The sequence below is a fragment of the Amblyomma mixtum genome, chromosome 9 (genome assembly GCF_055824585.1).
Source record: "Amblyomma mixtum isolate Tamu chromosome 9, ASM5582458v1, whole genome shotgun sequence".
In the NCBI taxonomy this organism is placed as follows: domain Eukaryota; kingdom Metazoa; phylum Arthropoda; class Arachnida; order Ixodida; family Ixodidae; genus Amblyomma; species Amblyomma mixtum.
The window spans coordinates 10,765,621-10,782,115 of NC_143020.1; the positions used below are offsets into that span (position 1 = coordinate 10,765,621).

At 47.5% G+C, this 16,495-nt stretch overlaps 1 protein-coding gene across 1 annotated transcript in view; it reads left to right on the forward strand.

Annotated features, from left to right (window-relative positions):
• Positions 1-215: 215 nt before the first annotated feature.
• The window catches only part of LOC149328296 (uncharacterized), a 63,999-nt gene continuing 47,719 nt past the window's right edge, over positions 216-16,495 (forward strand). The window contains exons 1-2 of the mRNA XM_089559675.1: positions 216-311; positions 11,937-12,034. Coding sequence (XP_089415801.1) covers positions 216-311; positions 11,937-12,034 — 194 coding nt within the window. The remainder of the gene's footprint in view (positions 312-11,936; positions 12,035-16,495) is intronic.

Sequence of the window (16,495 nt, forward strand, 5' to 3'; positions counted from 1 at the left end):
GCGCACAGAAAGCGATATATCATAGAATGCAGGCGGCTTGAAGCCGATGACTAAGGTTTCTGGAAAGATCGGCCATCGATTCCTCAACGGGTCTTTGAGACAAGCTTCAGACTGAGATTCTGCCCCCGTAAGACAGCACCGTGCACATTAGAAGACACAACTGTCTATCGTCTATCCTTTGAAGAGGGCACAGAAAAGGCTGCAAACAGAGCAAGATGGCCGTGAAACCTGGGCTGCCTTTTCTCCCAATCGAAATGCTCACCTACCGCTTAGAAATCATGGCCAAGAACGGCGTACACGTCAACTACGAAGTGAGTGAGAGAACGCTTGCTTTTTTTCCCGACGGGATTTGTTATTTTGTACGTGCCCAAGGGAAGTATTTACAAAGCGTAGAAGCGAAGCAGATAGTTGAACACCCTGTAAAAACGAAGTTAAAACACGTGTACTTCTGCCAGTGCGCGAATTTATAGACGACAGAGCCAGAAAAGAACAGCGCCGCCGAAGCAGACGACAACAATGGTGCTGATGTTTACGCGCCTAAAGACGCAATTCAGCGCTATATTTGGGATTTGTTTCGGGCTGTCTCTGCGGCTTTGTTTGTTAATTTATATAATTCAAGTAAGTCCCGAAAGGCAGCTAGAAAAGGCTAAAACATAGCATTATTTTACATGTTAAGCACAAAGTTATACAAACATAGCCCACCTCTGAATTTGGTCATTAACCGTTTTCACTAAACGTAGAGTATAAAAATTCATGGTTCTCGAATGAAGCGCAGGCTCCGCTTTGAAAATGCGTTCATTAGTACGGGGGTAGCTCAGTACTAGCTATACAGGCAAGGCTTTTCGCTGTCAAAAAGGCAGGCAAGATCTCATTGAAAGCAAGAAGAGCGTTTCTAAAGTGCTTCTACTCTAGCTAACAACGCCTAAATCCCCAAACTTCCTTTCTCCAAAATACATGCAAAAAGTATCTAAAAAATTCTTGACATAAAGCACTGGCGAAATTACCACTCCTCTTGCCGTTCAGAGCTCATATGTTGGAGATTCGACGCCTTATGGCTTGTTTACCTAAAGCTAGAACGAGTAAGCAAGTATTGAAATGAGTTTATGAGCACAGCAATGGTCATTACAATTAGTAACCTATGAGCTACTTCCACATGCCTCTCATCCGGCAGAAATTAACAAAGCAGGACCTGTCAAAAGCCATGCCATGAGATATTGTCTATCGACAAACCACTTGATGCAGCAATAGCACATCTCAAACAACGGTTCCGGAACGGCGCGAAACTGATGTTCTCTTGCGTTTGCGTAATACATCCTTTGTAATTCACGGCAAGCTCGAATATGTGACGAACATGAATATGGCTTCTTTTTTTAATGAGTTCAGCTCTTTCTCATATTTCACATCAACAGTTCGCGTGTCTAGGCTAGATTGGCAACGGGTGGCTTTCCCCGCAGTGTGCTGTCACTGCGTACTTTCTGTGAAGCTGGAACTCTCAGCCTGCTTTTTTCCAAGATGTGACCTCGTGTCCCAAGGATAATTTTTTGACCATTGGTCTAGATGAAGATCAGATGGACAGGCCATTGTCCTAAAGACGCCGTAATCTCGATGCAGCTAATGATCATGCAGGGAAGCATACTGGATGTGTAAAATGTTCTTGCTACTTTACAAAGAACCATAATCGGCAAGAGTTGCAGCGAGTGCATAAATACAGCTGGTCTTAAATTGCACAAGTCAGCTTTCGATAATCATAGTGAAAACATCTGTTTCATATCATGGACACGTCGGCATGCATTCTCAGCTGCTCTTGCACTGCTGAACCACAACGTCGTGTGCGCTTCTATGTATATCTGTTTCGTTGCTCTCAAATCTATCCTCCAGAAATCTGCATACCTTCCTGTCAAAGGCACCTGCATGATGAAGATGCAAAATTATCAGCCTTTCGTTTCCTGCACTGTAGTAAAGGTGACGTTGAGACCAAGAAAACACCAATAATTGTCCCTAAAAAACTCTTAGTACAATAGGTCGGCAGTGGCGATCTTCTAACCCTGCTCATATATTCGTCTTCATGGCAATTTTCAATACGTAGTTTTCAGAGAGGAACTCTTAACACGGGAAAGACTTCGGAAAAGTCCATGGTGCTTAATCCAGCAGTATGCCCAGAGAAGAGGACTAAAGCCAGATGCCAACTCGAATGGTATCAGAAAGATTGCTCACGGCTGCCCGGACCAAGAATGCTTTTGATCGCGAACTGCACCTGACCGCTGCGCAACCCATGCATAAGGCTTTTGCTACAGGAAAAAAAAGTGGTTTGAGATGAAAGTATATAAAGTTTTACTACCTGGCATTATCACGTAAAGAAAAAATTGGAGGCTTATCAAGGTTAAGCCCAGTGGATGCGAAGCATGTCCTTAGCGTTTGGAGGCATCTTGACCGCATACACGCCCGGCGCAAAGACGCTGGCGCGGTTGCGGGCACAGAGACTGACGCGACGGCGGGCGCGCGCCGCTTCATCCCTGGCGTGACGTCACATATCACGTGATGCAGCGATGGTGGCGCCGCCGCCGCGTCGCGCGCGACGGCGCGAACCGAGGCGTGGCGGCCTCCGCAGGGCGACGTCCGACGACGCGATATGAGGCCCCATCTGCAGCCGGTGTGACGTCATCACGTGACGTCACATCATGTGATCTCACTTCAAGGTGAATGGTGGCCACCGCCGGGAGGCGACCGACGGCGCGATATGAGGCCTCATCTGCAGCCGGTGTGACGTCATCACGTGACGTCATGTCACGTGACCTACTTGAAGGTCAATGGTGACCACCGCCGGGCGTCGCGCGATGGTCCGAAACCTACGTTAATATGCTTAGCATAATATCTTCATACATCGCAGTCACTGCACTCTTCCAGAACAGCTGGCTGAAACCGAGTGGGTGTCGGCTTCAACAAGGGGAACACCCACCTGATTGCAGACTGCATGCCAGTTACAAGAAACGATGTTACTGTTGCTACAGTGGCTGTAAAGAATTTTTTTTTACTTTCGCTTTAACAAAGGTTACTGGCAGGTTACAGGAAAGTTTATAGGAGTAAACAGCATTCTAGTGCGCAAATATACTGTTCTAGTTCGATGGCTGTCCCTTTTAATGAAGATTGCAACTGGCACGTTAAGAAAACTAATCACGTATGCTTAATGCGGCTTCCAAGATGTATAACACAGTTTCGGCGACACTCAGCGGGCCACATACCCAGAGGTTAAAATTCTAATGTCCATCGCGGAGGCCCACGGCCCCGAAATCCGCGACCACCAAAACATACGAGCGAAGTACAACTCTCGAGCTGAGAAAGGTGTCGGTGTGCGAGGAGGCTCGGTTTACGGTGCCGCCCAGGAGCCGACAACGGAATTCGAGATATGGTAGCGATGATGGTAGGACGCATCGAGGATTTCCCCCTGGGCCGATGGGTACCTACTCTCACCGATGGATGTTTACTACTCCCCCGTACCTGCGTGCGCAGGCGCTCATTGAGTGACTTTTCTATGAGCCCCCGCTAGAACATCTGAAGCGACAGCCAAAATCAGCATCTTTGAAACAACGGGCTCTTTCCCTCCTATCTTTGAACTTTTTTTTTTGCGCTGGACAACCAATTTATTATTGACTCTTCATTCTAATGCGAAAGAAACAACCTTCAGGCGGTGTAATTTCAGACGCGCCTATGTTTTCATTCATTGTTGTGAAGTCTTGTGTTTCATTTTAGAACATTAAAATAAAGATCGTTCAAATCAGGGATTCCTGTTCCATGTTTGACACTGAAATACGACTTAGCTACAATACATCTCTAAGTGCTCGGTTGATAAAATTTCCACGTAGCGGTGTCTGCACTCCGGCGAACAGGAAAACAGCGAGAACGTTTTCGAAACAAAACTCTTTATTTAGGCTGACTAGCGCCCTCAAAGATCTGAATAACTCAGCGTCGGCGTAGCAACAAGCATGCTCGGCGGTCGTCGAAAAGAATTCCCGCCGCTCTCCGCTGTTCTCTTTTTAAAGCTCATAGCGAACTTTTGAGATAAAGCTTGGAAAGTTACCTGAACACTCTGGAACAACATAAAATCGACTCCGCCTGGATGCTATCAATCGAGATAAATCTAGGCGCGTCTTGCATCACAAAGTGATAAAGCGGCCTGCCTGCAGCTTTGAAGAATGAACAAACACTACAAACAATCGCGGCAATACGAGGTCTGTTAGAAAAGTATCCGACCTTTGGCTGAAGAAAAAAAAATGGCATAACTGGAGTGTTGGAAACCTAATTACCTTCAAATTAGTCTCGTTTGGACTCAACACACTTCTCCCAGATGTGCTGCCACTGTTGGAAGTATTCCGAAAAGGCCTTTTTCGGAATGGAGTTTAGCTCAGCGGTCGTTGCAGCCATAATGTCATCTCTTGTCTGAAATCGCGCTCCTTTCAATGACCTCTTGATTTTGGGAAACAACCAGAAGTGGCAGGGAGTAAGAAGCCTGTTGAACTACAGGGGTCTGGTTTTTCGCCAAAAAAGTCTTAATCAAGTGCGAGGAATGTTCAGGAGCATTGTCGTGATAGATGCGCCAATTTCCTGTTGACCACAACTCCGGTCTCCTGCGCCGCACAGCATCACGTAGGCGACGGAGGACATCCCTGTAGTGCTCTTTGGTCATTGTTTGACCCTGGGGCGTGCGTTCTCGTGGTGTGCCACACAGCGAGAGTCCAAGAAGGCAGTCAGCATCACTTTGACGTTGCTCAGCATTTGGCAGGCCTTCTTTGGTCTTGGAAACGTGGAATGCTTCTACTGTGACGGCTGGGATTTGGTTTCCGGGTCGTACCCGTACACCCAAGACTCGTCAGCAGCGATTATGGTGTTGATGAAGTCGGGGTCACTGTTTGTGGAATCCAGCGTGTCCTGTGAGACTTCAACACGAAGCTGCTTTTGCTCCACCGTGAGCAGCTTCGGCGCGAATTTCGCCGCAACTCTCTTCATGGCCAAATCTTCGGTGATAATGGAATGCACAGAAAAAATACTGATGTCCACCTCCTCCGCAATTTCTCGGATAGTCACACAACGGTCCCGCATCACCACAGCGTTCACTTCGGCAATGACCTGGCTATTTCGGCATGTTGATGGCTGACCGGAGCGTGGCTCGCTCTCCACCGATGTGCGGCCATCTTTAAACCAGTTGTACTATTGCTTAATGTGTGTGCTGCTCTAAGCATCATCACCGAAAACCGTCTAAATATTCCGAATGGTTTCAACTTGGCTGTCGCCCCATTTCTGGCAAAATTTGATGCATTTGCGCTGCTCCTGTCGCACCGCCATTTTGCTTGCACTAAAAAACCGACGAGAGCGCTGCGCACTACCTCACTCAAACGCTGCCTCCCAGCGACTCACGCTATCGGCAGGCGGGAAAAAATTCGTGCATGCGCACAATTGTTCAAGGTCTGCTGGAGCAAGCGCGCTTGTTTCATATCCACCAGGTGTTCGCAAAAAAAAGATAAGGTCGGATACTTTTCTAACAGACCTCGTATGGTTGTCAGTGAAAGGTGGGGCCCATTCTTTCTTTGTAAAAAAAGATCTCCCGCTTCTCCCTTTAAAGCCCATTCACACGACGGTCCGTTCGCCCGCGGCCCGCGCATCACGTGTTGATGCGTCAACACATTGAGAGGCGCGCTGACCAGGCCGCGCCACCCAATGTGGTGACGCATGAACACGTAGTGCGTGGGCCATGGGCGAACGGACCGTCGTGTGAATCGGCCTTTAGCGGTGAAACTTTATATAGAACGAAACTTAGCAAGGATTCACAATAGATGTGCAATTCGTGACATATGTATCTTCGCTTATTAGGGCGTGTTTTCTTAATCAAATATTGATTAAGCTATTTTATTAGCTGAAAAAATGGCCTGGTTAAAGGATACAAGACGATTCGTTCTAAGAGTTGCTATGCGGGGTGTGCATTCTGGGAAACAGCACTAGCCCAATATTCATGTGTTGCCTGGACAATTGTGCCAGTTAAGTATTTTTTGCACTCCGTAGAATGTTCTAAATGATAGTGGGGATTAGTGAAAGTAAGTCACACCGAGATCGCAGGGGGATTCCCCTAAACATTTGACCAACACTTCTCCAACTTTCCCTTACGTCGTCTGCCATGGTAGGGGGGGGGGGGGGGGGGGGGCTATAGCACCGAAATTATTTTTTCGCCAAGACAGTTTAATGTTGGCCCAATGTTTAGGGGAATTCCCCAAGGTGGAGTACATTTGTAATAATTTAATGTGAATATTTTTATGCATCAAACTTTACAACAAGCAATATAATGCACGTTTCCAATTTGGGGTTTTTTATTCAGTATACGAGGCGTGATAACCTGTTGTGGTCTCTCGGTGCTGGCTAACGCTGAGAGACCACCTGTTTAACGCCTCCAAAACAGCTGGCCTCCTTTCGAGATTCTTGACAACCGACAGGCAATGCCGCCTTGCCGAACATCCTGTTTCTCTGGCCGCCCCCATTCTTCGTTATATATTTTAATTCGTTCTTCGTAAAGCATCTTCAGGTATAATGCGGATTTCTGCACTCGCTTAATACGTTTTAGTTTTTCTGCAAAGTTTTTTTTTTCAGTTTTCAGTGGCGCATAAACGCGTGCACAAAGGCCTAGGTTCTATGGTCTCCCCACTATGCTGTGCTCTGCGGCATTGCTTCATGTTCTTTCACCTGTCGGAATATGACTTACCTGAACGAGTCCGTTAAAAGTGTATTAGAAAGAAAGAAGGCTTCCTAAGTTTAATTCTGAGACCTCGCCCGCAAGAATATGGTTTCATTTAATAGATACCTTTGTGTCGCCAGTAAACGGTCGAATTTGGGACGTTAGTAAAACTATAAATCACATAAATTGTCGCAATGTGCAGAAAGTATTGAATATATAATAGAATACGGTGTGTCACCGTAGAATACTGTATTCTATTGCTGTACCACTAGAGAGATTCCGCCTTGAACCTTACCGCTTTCCAGAAACCCACAGGGTAGACCGCCTTTGGTAGCCTGTTCTTTCCTCATGATTGCAGCTTTGCTGAATGACTGTTTACTTAAAGGAATGTACGCTCAAATAGGCCTTAAGCCCTGCTAGACCGCTCATTTTTATCGCCTCCTCAGTTGTCGCCGATATCATGCAGTGACGTAATTTGGGTTATTAGGTAGGTTGACACATTCTGCTGTGGTCCAAATTACTGCGTTTAAAACTAATTTCACCTAAAAAAACAACATTGTGTAAAAAGCGACATTAGAGATTTAACGAAACCGGTTTCTGTCGACGGGTTCCGCGGTGCGGTTGCCCACTCGGCGTTTCAGTTTTTAGCTTCCACTGACGTAGTGTTTGACTCCTAGATATAGCTTCTTACTCCCCAGCTAACTGTAGCTTAGCAAGTGCTTAACTTATTGTAAAAGGAGTGAAATATCAGGCAATCGTTCAGTTTGTCAGGAATAGTAGCAGGAACTCTGTACATTTTCAGAAACTTTTTAAGGACGAAGACGGGGCCGCTACCTGCTTTCTTCAATGTGTCCCGCCCCTGCAGTGTTCTATGCGCGCCTGCCTAAACCAGCTAAAATAATAACGTACTCTAAAGTGTGGTGCTTTTCTTTAGTTTCCCTCTTTATTGAGCTAAAGATTTTGGGGATAATCGACGTGTTCATTCCACGAGCGAGCGGTACCATGGAGTGGAATGTACAGCCGGCCAAACCATTAGATGGCATGTTTACACAAAAAGCCTACTGGCGCTAAAAGACAGAGACAACACACACAACAAGACAGGACTGGCGCCAACTTCCAACTAAGTTTATTCACAGAAAAAAACACTTAATAACCGTACGGGCAGGGAAAAAAATAAAGACGATCCAGATACAAGGGGTGATTTAACAAAGACACACGTGCCAAAAGGACCAAAGCAATGATTAAAACGCTGAAAAAGACCCACTAAGAAAACTAATCTCTTTATCTTACAGTGACACAGATGGCTTGCTTATGCAGATACGGCCCCTCTTCTTGATGTAATAAGCTTCTATTATTTCACGCTCTATTCTGGCTTTAGACCTTGCATGAATTTAGTGTTTTCAAAACCAGGACGGCATTTGCAGCTTTTGCAATGTGTGGCCATGTGTCTGCCATAGCCATTTTTTACAGCAATCTTGTGCTGCCTCACTCTTTCATTGAAGCACTGACCTGTCTGGCAGATATATTCCTTACCGCAGCTTAGAGGCACGGCGTGCGCAACGGCGTGCGCGCCGGCCGCGTTTTCAGTTCTCCTGCAGGTTATGACCGCGGAAACTTGCTAAGATATCAAATTCCTAAGCCCCTTCTTCAAAATTGAGCTTTCCCCAAGTGTGCTTCGTCACAATGTGCAGCAGCGTTGTACGGGGGGTGTCGCCCGCGTTGCGGAGCCGGTCACAGATACTTTGGTTTTGCGTTCCTCCATGTGTTGAAGATGTCGGTGGTGCGATAATACGGTGGTGTTTGGTTTCGCGGTCGTGACGGTAGAAATTTCGAAGAGTGCATTGAGACCCGCACCGATAGGACGGGAACTGCTACCTCCATTCGCTTTCTCAGAAACCATGGCTCATTTCGGCGCCGTGTACCGTTGGTCAATTGCTGTTGACCAAGCAGTCATCGTGTTTGGTCAGCAGAAGAGTCAGCACATAGTAGGAACCGAATATGCGATTGCATGACAACTGAATTGTATTGGTGTCACTCACATTAGCTTGGACAGTGAAGGCTACTGCACGGTAGTAGTTTGTCTTCACGCGCACACATAATTACTAAACAAGTTTTTTGCAGTTATATCCTATTCTAAGCTGCTACATGCATTCATTAAATTGCGTGCAACCACTGAGCACAGAATTATCGCGTGAATAATGCACGAAACGATGCACTGAAAATGTCAGCTCTGGCGTTTGAGATAAACTTAAACCTCTGGTGCATCCACACACTTTTTTTTAAGGTAAGCAGAATTTATTGGGTACTTATTGGTTACATAAATTCAGTATACAGGCGAGGGTCCCAAGGTCAAGCGACTGTCACGGGACCACCGGTTGATTAATACTAACTTGAATAAAAAAAGCATCACAGACAGGTACAATTAGTAGTAATAACAATGGTAATTGAAATAAGTAATATTTATATAATGAGAATGAAATAGATTAGCAGGGTGAAAAACAAACAGACAAGCAAAACAAGAATCACAACCCACTATAAATAATATTGTACGAAATATTGTACTCTATCTGTATTGTACGGGATGCTGTAACATAGACATAGTGTATTTTGAGAAATCTCTCTTCTAGACTGAAGGTAACGGGAACAATATATGTGTCGATAAAACCATGAAAAATATATTCTCTGTTTTCCGTACATTGGCCCAGTGCTGCGGTTACCATCGTTCACCAGCAGCGCGACTAAGTCTAACAAGCCACAACAGAAGAGAAAGCGTGTACAAAAACCCAAGTAAAGCGCGGTGAGCGGCTGCGTGCGTAGCAGGCGGAAAACGATAAATCACCTACCTCCTCTAGCGGCCCCGATTTTGGACCAGTCCGGGCGTGAAGCAGATCTCATGCGAACACACCCCACGCTCGCGTGTTTCTGTCGTCCGTTGTCATGGGGATTAATACACCTTAACTCCGCCGCCAACCATTATGAACGCAACTGAAGGATGAATTGGTGGTGGTGGTGAAAACTTTTATTTTATGAAAAAGAGTTTGGGAGCCACAGAGTGGCCCCGCTACATTGTCGGCGTCCCTAGTCCGGGACACCGCACGACGAGGCCCCGTCTCTCGCCCGTTTCACCAGAGCCCTTTGGGACTCAAGCGAGGAGCAGTTGAGGAGGGCAGTCTCCCATGCCTCTCTGGAAGGGGTAGGGGAAGGGGGGAGGTGGGGATTTTGAGTACATGCCCACACCATGTGGAAGATATCACAGGTCTCCCCACAGTGTGGGCATCGCCCATCCGTGTTAGGATCGTAATGTTTTATTATTGCAGGACAGAGTAGAGTACCTGTCTGCAGGCGCCTTAAAGTTCGCTCCTCCGTCTTACTCAGCCCTTTTGCAGGGGCCGGGAAAAGGCGGTGGTTGTCGCTATAATGTGTTAATATTTCCCTGAATCGCAGCAGCGGCTGGTTAGTCTCCGAGCCAGAAGAGCTGGGATGAGGAGCCCGGTGAGTAAGCGCTCGGGCAGCCGCGTCAGCGGCCTCATTACCTCGTAAGCCCTGGTGGCCAGGAGCCCAAATGATTCGTTTGGGTGTTGGATCAGTGGCAGTCCGTCGTAGAATACAAGCAGCTAAGGGGGAGATCTCCCCTGCCAAGTAATGTTCACATGCTTTTCGGGAGTCCGGGATGATTATTCTCGAATTGGCGTGGGCGGCAGCAAGCGCTATCGCTACTTCCTCGGCCCGCATTGAATTCGGGGCTCGAAAGGAGAGTCCATCAACGTGCATTTCCTGGTGAACGACAGCGGCCGAGTAAAATCCCGTGGGCGATGGCCCTGCTACGTCTACATAATATACACCGGGTCGGGAGCCGTGTTGTCTCTCAAGAGCCCGAGCCCGCGCTTGTCGTCTGTTTTCATGCATGTCGGTGTCCATGTTACGGGGGAGCGGGGAGACCCAGAGCATATGGCGCCATAGTACTGGGATACGCTCCGCCTCCTCTGGAGTGCAGTCGTGTTGGATGTGTAAGCGGTTTAGCAGGCGGCGCCCAGGAGCCGTCTGCGTGAGCCGCGTGTATTGGTTCACGAGGTGGGCCTCCCGCAGCTCCTGGTAGGAGTTTAGCACCCCCAATGCCTTGAGTTTGGCATTAAAGGTAGCCACCGGGAGATCCAGGGCTCGCTTAGTTGCCTTGCGGATGATGGCGTCTATTCGCGCCTCGTCTTGCTTAGTAGTGCGGAGATATGGCACGGCGTAGAGGATCCGGCTAGTCACGAAGGCATAGACGAGCCGAAGCGCGTCCCTGCCCCGCAGACCACCCCGCTTGTTGGAAACGCGGCGGATCATGCGCCCTACCTGTTCGCCTACTCTCTTGAGTTTCGCAATAGTGGAGTCCGGTCTGAGTCTCTGGTGAATGAAAAGGCCCAGAATACGGAGCTCCTCCACCTCTTTAATAGGACCTCCTGACAGAGAGATGTGTATTGCTGTCATATCCTTTGGGTTCGCTCTGACATGCAGAAGCTCTGATTTCGCTGGAGCACATTGGAGCCCACAGTCATTAGGATGAATTGGTGCTACCTTCTGTAATTCGTGGCCGCTGGGAGGTCCATAGTGTTTCAACTCCTAGCGGTGCTACTGAAAGTGCACATATCGAGTATGTATAGGCAGCATGAAGGAGTTGTGGAGAGCTCCAACGCTGCGAGGTCGACCGCTTGCTATGTAGCACTTGGCGTATGTAGTGCTATGTAGCACTTGGCGTAGCACGTGGAACGCAGTGTACTGCGTTCCACGTCCGCCGTATTGGTTCAGGATGGCGCTGGTGAACACTCTCAAAGTTGCGCTGCGCACAAAACGAATATTCACGAATGCAGAATATCGCACAGCCGCCACCTAGCTCTGTTGGTAGAGAGCCGAATACAACAAGCAGACGCTGTGGTTTCGGATCTCTCTTGAAGGATAAAGGTTTATTGCCTTTTGCTTTATAATAACTATTCCTCAGCTGTAAAACGGATAAATAATAATTTACTGGTTATCAACACAGGAATTGCCAATAAAATATTTCTATGTGGTTCGCTTTCTTCATTACAATCACTGTTTACTCCGTTCATACGGAATTAGCGTTGCAATTTTAGCGCGTTTACCCCTATTTTCTTGCTGCAAGGCGCAATTGTAGCACCTTTTCAATATTACAGTGAGGGAAAGCAACGTTTCATGGAACAATAAATCTGATTGTTGCTTGCAGAACACGAGGCAATACCCAATTTCGTACCCTCAAAGTTTTGACGCTCAGGAAGGACTCACGTTCCGTGTGTTCGCCTACCCAGTTGATGCGGATATGCCGTGAGTAGACTATAAATGATTTTCAGTTTCTTATTACATACGATGCGAGGTCACACAGTCTAGTACTAAGCGGGGCCTTGATTAACATGCTTTAACTATGTAGATAACTGATGCTACTAATAATAGGTTGGTTAGCGTGTTAGTTTTTTGATGATAGCAGCGCAGCTTTTGGTTGGATTCACGAAGCTCAACGTGCATATCAGGGATCAGGAACACGAGGCGCGCGCGCCTTCTGTTCAGGTGGCTGGCCTAACGATTTCAGCATTTCTTTACAGCTTTGAGTCACCATTTGACGTTGAAGGCACCAGAAAAAAATGTTGCATAGCCGGAGCGAGGGAAGCACTTTCCCTCCCATTTCCTTTATTTCCTCCACTTTGTTTTTTCATACTATGCCCTACGAGATAAAAGAGTTACAGGCAGGGTAGTTATTTATTTCTTTATTTGTGGCGCTAAGTGTGCGGCACGGCATAAAACGTTATTTTAGTGAATAACGGTATAATATGTTACAAAAAAGTATAAAGCCCGGTTGTGTGTAAAAAGTCACATAAGCTTCGGGCATAAATGTTTTTCATAGCCACAAGTGCAAATTTGAGTCGTTTGATTGAAGAAAGGCCTGCCTCTTGAAGAACGCGAGCGCGCACCAGCGAAGTTGCGGGGCATGTCCACAGTAGGTGGTGCACATTGGTGTCGGAAGCGGGTGCTTCGCAGTGGGGGAATTTTTGCGGAGCAGGAATCTTCTCACTTTGCCACTGGTTGCGAACTGCAGGCGTAAGTACCACTCCGACCCGCAGACGCCTCAGAGAGACCTCCTCCACCCGCGATGGGTTGGGGGGAAGGGGGTAGGTAAACGGGGGAATTAGAGCACATGTACGCTGCCTGAGGGAGGCTGAAGATGTTAGATGTGTCAGAAGTGGATCTGGTGCCGAAGAGGCAGGTGGAGTTTGTGGAACATCAGTCGAACGAGTTATCATGTCCGGCGCGATGTTATGGACATCTGTGGGAGCTTGAACCCAGTGAATGAGTAAGGGACCGCGTAAGATTTACAAGCAGCATGTATGGCCTGGGAAACCCGAAGGGTAGCACGGACTCTCTTTCGGTGCTTCAGAGCTTCTTGTGAATGAGTACATATTTGCACCTGGTTATAAGGAGGGCCGTCAGGAAAAGCTGCTATGGCATTTAATATCGCGTGCAGCTCCAGGAAGAGATGATGAAGTGTTAGTTCAGTAGGTTTGTCGGCTGTATATTTCAGGGTATGTGGGGCTTATAGAAGCAGTTGATCCTCCTTTTGGGGTTAGGGCGACATCTGTCTAAAGAATACAGCTATCACGTTGCGTAGAAAAGCTTGTGGTAACGGCGGTGAGGAGAACTCCGACTTCTTATGACGAGCAGGCTTGTTTGATGTCATGTGACAGTAGTCCCATGGAGGTGGTTGAGGCTCGATTATCGGACGAAGAGAAACTTTACGTGCTCTATTCGTCTGTCTCTGGGCAATTAAATCTTCCAGTGTGTTGAGCAGCGCATACTCCTGCTGCAGACAAATAAGAGCTGCTCGGGGTAGGCCAGTAATGACTCGCATGGCTTCGCGGTTGAGTGTTTCAAGTGTGGACCACTGTCATTTCGTAAGTTGTCGAAACTGAGCCTGCTATAGGAGCCGAGGTTGCAAGTCAGTACGAACAAGTCGACAAGCTGTGTCTGAACGGGCACCTACAGAGCGATTAGCTGTTCTGTGGATGAGTCCATGTGTGTTTATAGCACTCTTGCGCATAGTTGACAACGAAGCCGTGCATTTGCCTGAAGCATGGACGTGCAGGCACAAAACATTGGTGTACTGTACGCTTCCTCTCTACAGGTGAGCTTGCGGCTGACGCACGGAATCGGGTGTTCATTGGGGTCGTCGCCAACTTGTCTCAAAACAGCACCCAATCCTCTATCACTGGCGTCACATTGGACTATGAAGTCCCCACTATAGTCAGGGGTCCAAAGCAAGGATCGGGACACAAGCGCTTCCTTCAGGCTCCTGAAAGAGTTTTCTTTCAGTTAATCCCAGTGTACGCCAGTTGGTGCTCACTTTCGTAAGGCGTCAGTTAAGGGATTTGCCAGCTGTGAGTACCTCGGGATATACCGCTGGTGATATACAACCAATCCCAGAAAGGAGCGAATGTCCGTCTTCGTCCGTGGCTGTGGAAATTCCACGATCGGGTCAATTTTTCGCTCGGATGGGCTCCTAGTTCCCTGGCCTACAGTAAGTCACATGACCACAACGAAACCTACACTTTTCCGCTTTCAACGTCAGTCCGGCCTGTCGCAAACTAGAAAACACGTTCTTTAAGTGTTCTACATGGTCTTTCCAGGTGTCTGAAAAATTAATGACATCGTCTAAATAAGGCAGTGCAAAGCCCTGCCTATCCTTTAGTACGATGTCCATGAGTTTCGAGAAGCTGAAGGGGGCATTCATCAACCCAAAACTAAGCATTAAGGGTCGAAATGTGCCTGCTGGAGATATGAAAGCAGCATATCGGCTCGCGCTTTCTGAGAGGGGAACTTGCCAATATCCACGTACGTGATTGAGGGTGGAAATGAATTGGGCGCAGCTCAGCCTTTCTTACTTTTCCTCTATGTTGGGAATCGGGTAAAGCTGATACCTGGTAATCGCATTGAGCTCTCTCTAATCCACGCATCAGCGAGGATCTTTCCCTGGGGCTTCAGCAAGATTCAGCGGTGAGGTATAGTCGCGTGGCTCTATAACCCCTACCTTTAACATGTGCTGAATTTCACCTTCAATTATCTCTTTTTGCCGAGGTGATACCCTATAGGGCTTCGACCGAATCGGCTCATCAGACGTGAGATCTATTTCGTACGTCAGGAGGAGTGTCTTTCCTAGGCGGCTGCTAAATAGGTCGTCGAATTCACTCAACAACTGCTTTAGTGCGTCGATCTGGGCCGAGCTTAGAAATTCTGCACTTACGGAAAGAGCCAAGATGTTCTCCACATGGCCATTAGCGTACGCACTTTCGTTCTAATCTTGACTCCCGCCGTCCAGCTCTTCTGGTTCATTTAGCGTCAGAGTGGCGATCCCGCTACGTTCCACGAACGGCTTCATGAGAATGCAGTGATAGATTTTCACCTGCTTTCTTCTGCCTGGAACCTTTAGCGCATAATCAGTGTCTGAAAGTTTCTGCAGAACTTCCACTGGACCATCCCAGTGAAGTTCTAGCTTGTTTTTTCTCGATGGCCGGAGTATCATCACGCGATCGCCCGCGGTGAAGGCTCGAAGGCGGGCATTTTCGTCATAATAGTCCTTGGCGGCCTCCTGGGCAGCTTTCATATTTTGGTTTTCTAACTCCCTTGTATCGTTAAGGAGGTCCAGTAGCTGAAGCACGTACTCAACCACTGTCTGGTTCTCTTCTGTGCCTTCCCACAATTCTATCAGCATTCGGAGGGGAGAGCGGAGGGTTCTTCCGTATACATGTTCTCCTGGGGTGAACCCCGTGGCTTCGTGGGGATGACTGTGCGTAAAGGGAACAGTGTGGCCGGCAGACAGTCCTCCCAGTCGGCCTTGTGCTCGAAACAAAGAGCACGTAACATCCGCTTCAGCACTGAATGCCATTTCTCTACACTTTTAGACTGCGGATGATACACCGAGCTGTAGAGCAGTTTTAGTCCGCACCTTTCTTGGAACGTGGTCGTCAAAAGCGCTTGTAAAGACTTTCGCTTGATTGGCTTGGATTTCGGCCGGAAATCTTACTCGCGCGAACACTGGCAATGAGCGGCAATTATTTCTCCGGAGCTCAAATCCTTCAAAGGAACTCCTTCGGGAAATTTTGTGGCGGGACAAAGCATATGAGCAGGTGTACTGTTTGTTTTAAGCAAAGGCCCCATTTATAATACACTTATAAGCCGGCGGAAAGGTTCCGAGATGAATGGCACAATTTCTAGTGGAGCCTTCCAGGTCTCTTCCAACTTACCGACGCGTTGGTAGGCATCCCACGATTTCACGTAGCGTTTTGCATCTGCATCTTGCGTTGTGCATGAGTCACGTACGGTACTAATTCTTCCCAGGCCCGTGTTCGTCGATCTTAACAAGGCCTTGCAGTGTCTGAGTGGTTCCCAACTGGCATCTACCTAAATCAGTTTGTGCCCTTTATAAGTGGTTTCAAAACATCAATTTTGTTTTGTTCTCTTTGCAAAACATTATTTTCCTCAACAGCGTGTTATGGTAACTTCAACATTTTTCCGGAAAAGATTTGGAAAGAAAAGTTGTGGGGCATACTTGCAGATAAATTCCTGCAAGAAACTGGAGTGTATGACATCAGGGCCATCATCATGACGTTAGCATGCATTATTTTAATAGGTGTGATCATACCAGGTTTCTTTTTCACTTTTTAGCAGTTCAATTTTTCCGACTTCACTATTGGTTGCAATGCTGTTCTCCTTGTTTAAAATAGTTCTCAAGTACAGCTA